Source organism: Australozyma saopauloensis, chromosome 3 (assembly GCF_035610405.1).
Source record: "Australozyma saopauloensis chromosome 3, complete sequence".
Classification (NCBI taxonomy): Eukaryota; Fungi; Ascomycota; class Pichiomycetes; order Serinales; family Metschnikowiaceae; genus Australozyma; species Australozyma saopauloensis.
Window position 1 is genome coordinate 289,395 of NC_086133.1, and position 11,359 is coordinate 300,753.

The 11,359-nt window shown below is 45.7% G+C and overlaps 5 protein-coding genes across 5 annotated transcripts; 2 read left to right on the forward strand and 3 right to left on the reverse strand.

Moving 5' to 3' along the window:
• Positions 1-114: 114 nt before the first annotated feature.
• Positions 115-1,764, reverse strand: PUMCH_002304 (uncharacterized protein; the record flags this gene model as incomplete). Its single annotated transcript, XM_063021318.1, has 1 exon — positions 115-1,764. The coding sequence occupies one exon, from the start codon at positions 1,762-1,764 to the stop codon at positions 115-117; it is 1,650 nt and encodes a 549-aa protein (XP_062877388.1).
• Positions 1,765-2,067: 303 nt separating this feature from the next.
• PUMCH_002305 (uncharacterized protein) lies at positions 2,068-3,555 on the reverse strand (the record flags this gene model as incomplete). The annotated part of the gene is made up of 1 exon (XM_063021319.1): positions 2,068-3,555. One exon carries the CDS (start codon positions 3,553-3,555, stop codon positions 2,068-2,070), a length of 1,488 nt encoding a protein of 495 aa, XP_062877389.1.
• Positions 3,556-4,319: 764 nt separating this feature from the next.
• PUMCH_002306 (uncharacterized protein) lies at positions 4,320-6,854 on the forward strand (the record flags this gene model as incomplete). The annotated part of the gene is made up of 1 exon (XM_063021320.1): positions 4,320-6,854. The coding sequence occupies one exon, from the start codon at positions 4,320-4,322 to the stop codon at positions 6,852-6,854; it is 2,535 nt and encodes an 844-aa protein (XP_062877390.1).
• A 934-nt stretch (positions 6,855-7,788) lies between these two features.
• PUMCH_002307 (uncharacterized protein) lies at positions 7,789-9,639 on the forward strand (the record flags this gene model as incomplete). Its single annotated transcript, XM_063021321.1, has 1 exon — positions 7,789-9,639. The coding sequence occupies one exon, from the start codon at positions 7,789-7,791 to the stop codon at positions 9,637-9,639; it is 1,851 nt and encodes a 616-aa protein (XP_062877391.1).
• A 186-nt stretch (positions 9,640-9,825) lies between these two features.
• PUMCH_002308 (uncharacterized protein) lies at positions 9,826-10,824 on the reverse strand (the record flags this gene model as incomplete). Its single annotated transcript, XM_063021322.1, has 1 exon — positions 9,826-10,824. The coding sequence occupies one exon, from the start codon at positions 10,822-10,824 to the stop codon at positions 9,826-9,828; it is 999 nt and encodes a 332-aa protein (XP_062877392.1).
• Positions 10,825-11,359: the final 535 nt, after the last annotated feature.

An 11,359-nucleotide genomic window follows, 5' to 3' on the forward strand; every position in this document is an offset into this window, starting at 1 on the left:
TAGACCAAACAAAACAAATTTGAAAGCCTCCAAGTGCGAGATTCAAGATTGTATTTCAAGCGCCGTTCTCCTGATAAAAATTAACTCTGAAGCAAGCCTGGCTATACACTTAGCTTAGAACGTTGCCACGCCTAAAAGTGATGCTGCCTGTTCAGCATCGACCTTGATTGGAATCGACTCATCGCGCTTCTTGATGCGGTCTTCCTTCTCAGCCTCCTCAACAGCCAAGCTGCGGAATGTTCGTGACGACCATGAATCACCTCCTTCTGCCTGGGATTGGCTCAAGTTGTGCTTCATTTGTGTGAGGTTGTCACGATTCAACCGAGATAAACCTCCTTTTGCGTCAATAATACGAACATCGAGACGAATGCTCTCTAAATGTTTAAGAAGTTTTCGATGGTGATCCACGCGATTTAGCGTAAAGGATTTTAGCAAATGATGGAACTTCTTTTCGATAAAATTGATTTCCTCCTTTCTCTCAAATCTCATCTCTCCAGAAATACGCTTGACCTGTCTTAGTAGGTTTTCCTCAGCCATGGTAGACATTTCCAAAGAATTGATAGCCTCGTCAACTTTGATGGGATCAAGGGAGGACCTGCTTTTGAGCTTTGCAGCGTGGATCTGTTTCGCCTTTGTTTGTGCCTGCGCCTGGAGATACTCTCTCATAATGAGATGCCTATTTGTCAACGCTTCTTTCACTTCGAACAAGTCATTTGCCAATGCTTCCACTCCGTCTCCGATGGAGACCATATCGGTTACCAGTTGAACAAGAGTGAGCTCGGCTTGTGTCTGGGCAACCTTTGAGAATTTCTCCCACATGTTCTTCATTCCAGGATGTACTTGCTCAAACTGAGCCAAGCCGCGAAGCTTAGTACTGAGCTCGGAGACGAGCGCTGAAAGCAGCCGGTCGCACTTTTGACTTTGCTCCATGATTTTGTGTATCTTTTGACAGAGCAAGTATGATGATTTGACCATCGGACGGAACTCTGCCAAGTCAAGGAAGGGGTCATAAGGAACGGAAAGCTGTTTGAGTGTCTTCCGCATAAATCCACTGGCAACTGCCGATCGGCGCTTAGAGTTGATCACCGAGTAGCCAAAGTCACTCTCGATGAAATACACTAGCTCCTCGTCGGTGATCAATATTGGGTTTCGAGCGATGCGGTCGAACCACTCCTGCCACAAATAGAGTAAATGCTTCGTTTCATCCTCCCCACCAGTGGGATAGGACGTTTGTGGCAGCGGGATCACGGGCACGAACACCTCAAGATTTGAAATTGTCAAGTACTGGTTGAATTTCACCACTTCGCTGTATGTTCTACGGATATCTTTGTATGTGCTCTGGCGGTACCTGGGGAGGCCCTGTACCTCTGCGCTAAACCTAATGATCGGGTTTGTGGGTCTATTTTTTTCAATTGATTCAAGCGTGATCTTTAACAGGTACTTTTTCTGGAATCGCTCGGGCAATAGCTTCAATAACTCCTTCTTGGTAAGCAGATCCGTGAGCTGTTCAGGGTCTACATGGCTCTCAGCTACATTACCTGTGCCATCGTTGGCACCATTGGTTCCCTGTGCTTGGAAATGTGCTTGTGATTGGTCGTACTGGGTTTGGGTTTGGGTTTGTTGGTATTGTTGGTGGTACTGGGGGTGTTGATGAGGTGTCAGATATTGAAGGGGAGGATTGGGTGAAGGTGCATTGTCCTCGGGCTCCGCGAAAGGATTGTTGTTCTCGAAATCGTCAGGGTCGTAAGGAATTGCTGACGCCATTGTGTGGGTAATTAGTCAGTCCTGCTGAGCAGTTGGGTGGAGATACGCATAGATAGTGGAGGGCGAGAATAAATGTGTAGGTGGAGGAGATAATATCATACGGCCATAAGAAATAAATTTGGAGATTTGACAAATATGTGAAGAAAAATTCAATTGACTATCGAGTTGCATTTCTGCTCCTATAGTCGACTGCTTGGTATGATCTTAACTATGTTCATTATTTAATTAACCAGAAAAGTGGCATCTGGCCGCTGGGACATTCGCAATCGTGCATAAATACAAGAATTGTCTGATACAGACAGACTAAAGACGTTCTTCGGTCATGGAAGGCAGACTTTTGAAGATATTATAGCCCCAGTATCCAATCACGTTCAAAACACCCACACGCCATCCGCTGAAAAGCCTGAGCGAAACGACTTTAGACCACAAACTTGCGTCTTGTGCCACATGAGAGAATTTTCCCCATCCATTATATTCCACCACTAGGTTCTCCTCGGGTTTGTCAATTGTGACGACCCTATACTCGTCCTCCTCTCTAGATTTTGGCTTGAGCAAATAACGCACTTGCTCTTTCCGAAGCAAGTTCTCCACAGGAAGCTTAATGAAAAGTTCGGAAATAGAGAGCAATAGGTTGGCAATGGTGAAGAGCGAGGGCGACAGGTATGAGTCGATATTGTAGCGAACAAATAACAAATATGGTGCTGACATCCGGAATACAGTCGTAGAGAACTGATGCAAGACCGTCAATAATGTAATTCCTACGGGCGGGTTCACGAAGAACGACGTTGGGAAGTGTCTCAACGACTCTCTGATGGATCTCAAATTGATGGAGGGATGTGAGCTTTCGGCAGAGGCAGAGTTCGCATCGTCATCGAGTGAAGGTCTTTTGCGGATTGGAGTAAGCATTAAACGCACTTTGATGAGGTCCAATGGCATTAATATGATGCCGGTCAATACACAGGCGATTACAGATAGCCACAACGACTTTGCGGGTTCAGTTGAGTGAGTCAAATCTAGGAAAAATGGGTCTGGGATATTGAGAAATGGAGACGCAAATCCGGTGATCCATGCCTTTATTGTATGAGACAATGTCGAGTAAATGAACGAAGCATTGATTCCTCTGAGCATCGCCAAGGCGCAGTCGTTGGCGCAAACAGCATTGATTACGTCAAGAGTATGCTGAGAGATGGGCTGCACTTTGTAGCTTGGCTTTTCGCGTAATATAGAGTTTCTTGGTGAGGGTGGTGCTTTGTGTTCACTTACTGTTGTCTCTGAGACGGTGTTTGACTGGAAAAAATCGATCTCGTCGTCGTCGGAGATTTCTTCCTCGGACACAGTGGTCTGCAGTGAATGTTTCGTGCCTTTCAGCTGGGTCGAAGCTGAATTGTCACTGAAATCAAAGTACCCCACCTGAAGTATGAGCCGGACGATATCTAACGGTTGAGAGAACACAGCCTTGCAGTAATTCTTGACGAAGTTCCAGACCAAGTCCTTGAATGTCTCCTGCAAATTCCCGAAATCTAAGTACTCCAGAAACTCCAAATCGTACGCATAGTTCTTATCGGCTGCTAAGTAGTGTTCCGCTCTGGACTGGTTCATGAGTCCAACCTGGCCGAAACTCGACCCAGAGCCTTCACCGGCATGCTGTGCAAACGAGCCGCCGAACGTAGAGACGATTTCCTTATTTGTGGCAGTGTCAATTAGGCCCACGCCGGGTTTATAGATCACCAGGTATCCGGCATTGAATGTGTCATGGTTGTAGTATGGGCGAAGAGTGGTATCGCCGGGCATCTGAGGGTTTGTGGCGGTACAATTGAGATCTTCAATGATACTGAGGAAGGGTTGTTTGATGTAGTTAGGATATGTTGTGTACGAGAAGTGGCAAGTAGTACATATGGGGCCAGTATGTATTGAAGTGAGGACTGTAACTAGGGAGAGAAATAGTATAGTGAACGGTAAAAATTGAAGAAAGAAGCGAGTTTTCAGATAAATGTTTCAAATTAATTTTACTGGTATTGATGATTTGCCTTGGACAGTTCTCTGTATGAGTTGGGTGATAAGAACATCTCTCTGAGTCTCCATTAACACGATATGGGCAAAAGAACTTTACCCACAAACTACACTCTCGTAAATTGCAGGTATATTTTAATTCTTAAGTTTGCCAAAATCTCCCAAATTTTTTACCTCTAGCTAGAGACATTCTTCAGCTCCTACTTGAGCGTGCTCTAAATCCATCCTACAATCCATCCTCAGTCAAACGTACATTGCTACAAAAAAGTTCATCTTAATAGGAAGTGTCAAAATATTCAGAGTACAGTGAAACGAAAATTAGCCGGAGTGGAAAAAAAAATGGAATTATAATATTCACCCAACTCACTTGCTACGGCTATTTTTCCCTATAGGTCCCTCGCTCCCCTAGACACGTACCTGAGTCGCATTCTCGCGCATCTAGACCCGTGCCTCTCGTCTCAGATCAACCATATTCACTATTCCTCAACTTCTAACAACAACAACACCTCCTCCAACAGCAATTAACGTTTCTGTGCCATTCCTGTATGACGTCCAACTACCACGACTCGCCCTATGGCGGTCACAAGGTGTATCAGGACCCCGAGTTTCCGCATTTGAGCACGCAAAAGTTGCCCGATTTGGGATACAATCCACATCAAGATTTGCAGTTCAACCAGGACGATAGTTACATGGAAGAAGACTCGCGCGAACTTTCCGTACAGGAAGAGGCGCCCTCACATTGGAATACGGGAAACCTGCCTCTTCGAACCACTCATTTGGCTGCTCCAATGGCTCCAGGCCATCAGTTCCAACTCAGTCCTACCTTCTCCGGCAACACATTCGATGACCTCAACGAGCCTCGGGGAAACTTCCAACTGATTGATCTGGGGTCGTCTCTTGCATTCAAGCCTCCTTCGGCATTCACTGCCTTGAACAATAGCAGTCGCACCAATCTCTCAGAAACGAGCACTCTGAATAATTCGAATTCTTTGGGTTACTCGTACCATGATGGGGTCGGCGCCTCGAAGGTCCACATCAGCGCGCCAAGCCCTTATGATCAGCCACAGCACTCTGGTCTGGGCTTCTTGGACTCCGCAGTGACTAATGGGGGCCATGATGGCATTTCGGCTCATCAGACACCATCACCCTTCAATCCGACGTATGACCACATTTTTGGAGCTGCGCAGGACTCCCAGACTCCCTCAAATCAGGCTTATAGACAAAACTATGGTCAAACTCCCTCACAGCCGCACTATCCTCCTGCGAACAATGGTCAACATTATCAGCAACAACAGCAGCAACAACAGCAACAACAGCAGCAGCAGCAGCATCAACAACAATATCAAGCACAACAGCAGCAGCTCCTTCTACAACAACAGCAACAACAGCAACAACAGCAGCTACAGCAGGCTCAACAGGCTCAACAGGCTCAACAGGCTCAACAGGCTCAACAGGCTCAACAGGCTCAACAGGCTCATCAAGCTCAACAAATGCAACAAGCGCAACAAGTTCAATATGACCAGCATAGCCAGCCTGGCGAGCCTGGACACAGCCTGACACCGAATGAATCGAGTCAACCGCGGACTCCACCTCATCATGACTATGCTAATGATTTTGACAACGGAAAGTCTGCCAATATTCAATTTGATAGAAATGCCAGTTCTATGAGTCGCTTGTCGCAGGATAAAGCAGCAGCGGTCAAGTTGCGTTTGGAGAACCACTATCAAATGGCAGTGAGTCATGCAATTGAGAGAAATCAACGATGGTTGGATTTGGAAAACAAACTAGCGCAGGAAGAAGAGACCATGAGCGAGGAGCGCAAAAATAGGCAATTACAAAACCTCGGAAAGAAAGAATCTCAGTTTTTGCGACTCAGGAGAACAAAATTATCTTTGGAAGATTTTATTACGGTGAAGGTCATTGGTAAAGGTGCTTTTGGAGAGGTGAGATTGGTCCAGAAAAAGGATACTGGTAAGATTTACGCCATGAAGACTCTTTTGAAATCTGAAATGTACAAGAAAGATCAGCTTGCGCATGTGAAAGCTGAGAGAGATGTTTTGGCAGGCAGTGACTCCCCGTGGGTTGTGTCTCTTTACTACTCGTTTCAAGATTCCATTAATTTGTACTTGATTATGGAGTTCCTCCCTGGTGGAGACTTGATGACAATGCTTATTAGATGGCAGATCTTCACAGAGGACATTACTAGATTCTATATGGCTGAATGTGTTTTGGCAATTGAAGCCATTCACAAATTGGGTTTCATCCATAGAGATATTAAGCCCGACAATATCTTAATTGACATTCGAGGCCACATTAAGCTTTCGGACTTTGGACTATCAACTGGATTCCACAAAACGCACGACTCCAACTACTACCGCAAATTGCTCGAAAAGCCTGATCAGAATCAAAACCCCTCTCCTCAAAAGAATGCTGAAAGAAACTCTATGATGGTAGATGCTATCCATCTCACAATGACCAATAGACAGCAAATGCAAACCTGGAGAAAGTCAAGAAGATTGATGGCTTACTCCACGGTTGGTACCCCAGACTATATTGCTCCTGAAATCTTCATTCATCAGGGTTACGGACAAGAGTGTGATTGGTGGTCTCTCGGTGCAATCATGTTTGAGTGTCTTATCGGGTGGCCTCCATTCTGCTCTGAGACTCCTCATGAGACTTACAGAAAGATCATCAATTGGCAAGAATCTTTGATCATTCCAGACGACATTCACTTGTCGCCTGAGGCAGAAGATCTCATTCGCAGTCTTTTGACAAGCAGCGATAATAGACTTGGCCGTCACGATGGTGCCAATGAGATTAAACAGCACCCATTTTTCCGTGGAGTTGACTGGGAGACAATCCGCAGAGTGGACGCGCCATTTATTCCAAAATTGAGGTCCATCACAGACACACGGTTTTTCCCTACAGACGAGTTGGAGCATGTTTCGACCGAGCCCGCCATGATCCCGGCAGCAGCACAGCCTGTGGGAGAGGATGGAAAGAACATCAATGAAGACCTTCCATTTATTGGGTACACATACTCCAGATTCGACTACTTGACTCGGAAGAATGCTCTTTAAAGCCTGGAATCAGGCAGAGCGCAAATTTAGTGTGACATGAGACATTTCTTCTCGTGCATCTAACGAATTTTCTTCTTGGTCTCAATGGCGTACAACTGACGGGAGTATTTCCAGGCGCCCTATGTGAATTAAAATAGGAAAATGAAATGACAATACCATGGAACTGCACTTAGCCATGCATGTAATATGTTCAATTAGGAAACTTCTTTTGCAGGAATAAGCGCGAGCAGCGGTTACGAGGCCCTGGGCCGGCTAACTCGGCACCAACGCTCGTGCTGCCGAAATGAATGGTTGAGAGCCCAATGTCAATTAAGTTCCGAATAAGTATATAGCAAAGAAGAACCTGTAAACTGGCGGAACTTCGGCCTCTGTACAGGACTTATGATCCACCCATGACAAATAGGTCTGGGCAGTTAATGACTGTTGCATACTTTGCCCTGTGGCGTGACAGCCATTGGCAAATGCACCCGCAGTAGTTATGTCCGGCTTTTTCGGAGATTTTCATTGCACCGTTGCAACAGCCAATTCTTGGAAGTCTCTGGGGGGAAAGGTGGATGGCCTACACAGCCTTTCCTAATTTTAGAGACCAGTGCTCTATAGAATTACTTGAATCTTCAGCGATTCCAAAAAATTCTCTTTTAGCGAATTGAAGCTCCCACCTAAATGTGCATTCGAATTACTCACAATTGTCCCGTACCGTCCCGATTCGGTTGTCCGCCAAATACGTCTGCCGGCATCTTGGCCCTAAATGCCGCTCCTGCAGGCCATCGAACCTCAATGCTATTTAATCTACCTTGGTTGCACCAGCATCTTCTTGTAGTGAACAATTGCATTGGAGAAATCGCGATTGTGGAAGCTGAGGCTCTACTTCAATTAATATTCGTATCTTCTTTCTTCTCTAGCCCTCTCGCATACTTCGTGATCATCTACAGCCATGCGTATTAGTAGGACCCTTGTGGCGGTTCCATTAGTAATGGGACTAGCAACGTCAGTAAGCGTTGGGGACAGTCAATTGCAAGACAATGCACACTTGGGTCGACAATTGAGTGTTTCCGACAAACGTGCAATGGATATGGATGGGCCGGTCGTTACTGAACATGGTGGACATCATCATGACTCTTCAGAACACGCTGAGGATGAGAATGGCAATTTAATTCCAAAGGCTCATTCTGGCGGCCATCACCATGGAATGCCTATCCTTGAGATGGACTTGACTCCTGAAGAAAGACTTTATTGGACAAATTACTCCACTGTTACCTACTTCAACACACCTTCTCTGAGTAGAAACTCACTCTACTTGCACATTGTATCATACGTGGGAACGTTTTTGTTTTTATATCCTTTTGTTCTTGTTCTCTGGAACGTTGGCCATTCATGGTACTTTCCGTTATTGACAGTGCATTCTGCACTTGCTTTGGTGTCGGCAATTTCCTTCTTTGTTTTTGAGAGTTCTATTGACGACATTTTCCCAAAGAATGCGTTTTCTACCATGACCACCATACTATTTATAGGCACAATTTGTCATTGGGCCCTTGCACTCATTGCTTCTGCTTATTCATACCTCAGCCTCAGTAGTGGCAATGAATACTCCGAGTTGGACGAAGACCGCGACTCCATCGACTCTCCTAGCTCGACACTCCGCGGATCAACCTCCAGCTCTGACATTTTCGAGTTGGACGATCTCTCTCGTGATGACAGCCATATGGAAACATCAAATGACGCCATGCGGACTATTCCGTCTTCACGTTTATCCCAAGTCTTTCTCAGCAACTCGTCATTCAAAGCACTTACCCAAAAATGTGGCCGCACCGCTTCGACCTTGACCTCAATCGTAAATTGGGCCGCCTTCGCCTATTTCTTTGTGTATCTCGGAACCGGAGTAGCTACTTACTCTCTTTATGGACAGGGTAAGGGTATGTTTAATTTATTGGCGCACTTCATCAAAGGAGGTGTGTTTTTTGTCCTTGGCCTCGTCACTTTGGCTCGTTATTGTGGAGCTTTCAGACAGAAGGGCTGGGCCTGGAATCATGTTTTCGTCACAGCTGGCAGACAATCCTCGGCATTGTCGCGCTGGTTCTCAGTCGGAACCTGGACCATGGAAATGGTCGAAAGTGCCTTAATTTTATTTTATGGCTCAACTAATATCTTCCTTGAACACTTGTCGAATCCAGGTGGAGAATGGTCTGCAAAAGATTTGCAACATGTTTCAATTGCCTTCATATTTATTGGCTGTGGTCTTTGTGGTGTGTTGCTTGAGCGTAAGTTGGCCGATTGGAGACTACAAAGAGCTGTAGAAACATTGCGGCAAGTTGCTGATGAGAAGATGGTTTCAGCTGTACAAAATGCTAATCCGGGATTCTCTCCAAATCCATTTCCCCTTGTTACTATCTTCTGGATGGGATACCTCATGTCACAGCACGATCAAGAGTCGCAATTGGCCACAGATATTCACAAACAGTGGGGAAATATGTTCGTGTACGCATGTGCATTCCGTATCATCACATATCTCTTCTTTTTGCTTGCTCCAGTAAACAAAAATTCCATTACCAAGCCTCAAATGCCAATGTCAGAATTGGTAGTGGCATTCGGTCTCATCGCTGGAGGCCTCATTTTCATGGAGTCGTGCTCTCCTATCGTTCACTCGATGGAATATTACGGCTATACCCCAATGTTTTCATTGAATCTTACGCTAGGTGTGGTCACTTTGATCATGGCTTGGGAAATGACAATTTTCACCTTCAAAGACCACGTTATGAAGCGTGGCCGGTTCACCTCGTCGGCTTGAATTAGAAGCTTGAATTCCGGAATGTTTTAAATTATCTGTTGGATAATTACCCCTTGGCAACCAACAGAACTGATGACAATATGTGTATACACACGAATCAATCTGTGCAGAGCACAGAGGACAGTGTATTCTATTTTAATGAAGATTTATCATGATTTGTATTTGTACAGTAGATATGCAGTGTTTTTAGTTTGGCAGTTGATTAACGAGATCAGCGATAGTCTTTACCTCAGCTGGACCGGTGCTGCAACAGCCTCCAATAATGCGCACATTTGGTACTGAAAGCCAGCTCTCAACGCCAGTGCCCCATGCACTGGTGTCGGTACGGAATCCATAATTAGCAGGGTCAGACATATCATTATTAAAGCCAAGGTTTGGGTAGACAATGAGTGGCAAAAATTCCTTTCCGAGACGAGAAGAGGTATTGTTAATGCTCTGGATGATTCCTGGCACTAATTCAAAAGAAATACAATTGGCGCCAGTACCAATGAAGTTGGAGGCAACAAGGCCATCCAACTGCGAATGGATGTACTCAACGACAGTCTCAAGAGGAGTACCGTCAACCAAGTGTTTCTCATCCTTGCAACTCAAAACGACAAAGTACTCTTTTTGGAATTCAGGGGTGTACACCTCGCGAATCAACTCGAAAATTCCCTTCACTTCGTCCATGTTAGGAATGGTCTCAAAGGCGATACAATCCACACCCTTGGCTTGGACGAAGAACTTCAAGTGTTCGCGGTGATAATCAGCGATAGCAGCGGCCTGAAGACCGTTGTATTCACCGCTGTACTCGGAACCATTAGCTAAAAAGGCACCGTATGGACCAATCGATCCAGCAATGTACACCTTTTGTGGGCACTCAGACTCCGAGATTGCGTCAAGAGCGCAGTCAACAGAAGTCTGCCATGTCTTGCGAGCGCCTTCTATGTCAAGACCAGCAAATTTGCTCAAAGTCTGGGAGGAGGCCTGATATGTAGCAGTGATGAGCATCTCAGCGCCAACATCCAAGTACGTCTTGTGAACGTTAGTGACCCAGGAAGGCTCTTGGAGAAGAACCTTTGTGGACCACAAAGGCAGACCTTTCACAGAAAGCGGGTGGTCGTCAGGAACAAGCGCCTCAAGCGAAGTTCCCATGGAGCCATCTTGGATTAAGCGCTTCAGAGCGAGATGATTAGAGAGAGACATTATGTGTAGTTACTTGTTGAAAGTAAGTTTCCAGTGTTGAATCAGCAAAACTTGTTTGCGGGACGAGAAAGTAGCACAGAAGCCGTTAAATAAGACAAGTTGGTTTCGCCGGTATCGGAAGATTTGCAGCCAGGGTGAAAAATGGGACGCAATGCGCCTGTCTGCAGGACGATGAATCATTTATGAATCATGAATGATTCATCTTGGAAATTTAGGGCAGAAATGATAGGGCTTTGCGCCATTTTCGAGGCAGCGAGTCGAGACTAGTTTTCTTGTCGTTTTGAAAGTGGTAGGAGACACCGAGATGTCGCCGCTAGGTGTGGGATGTGGCGGGGGTAATGCGAGGCCGTTGGAACCACCACACCTGAAACACTAGGGCTCAGACCACAACATCGAAATAGACTTCAACAACCCTTCAATTGGAAAACATACTGCATTTCACTTGTTTCGTTACAAAATGTTCACTGCTTTAATTTTGACCACCGCTTGAGTTGTTGAGGGCCTCAATGTTGCTGGTAATGTGTCAGGGGACATC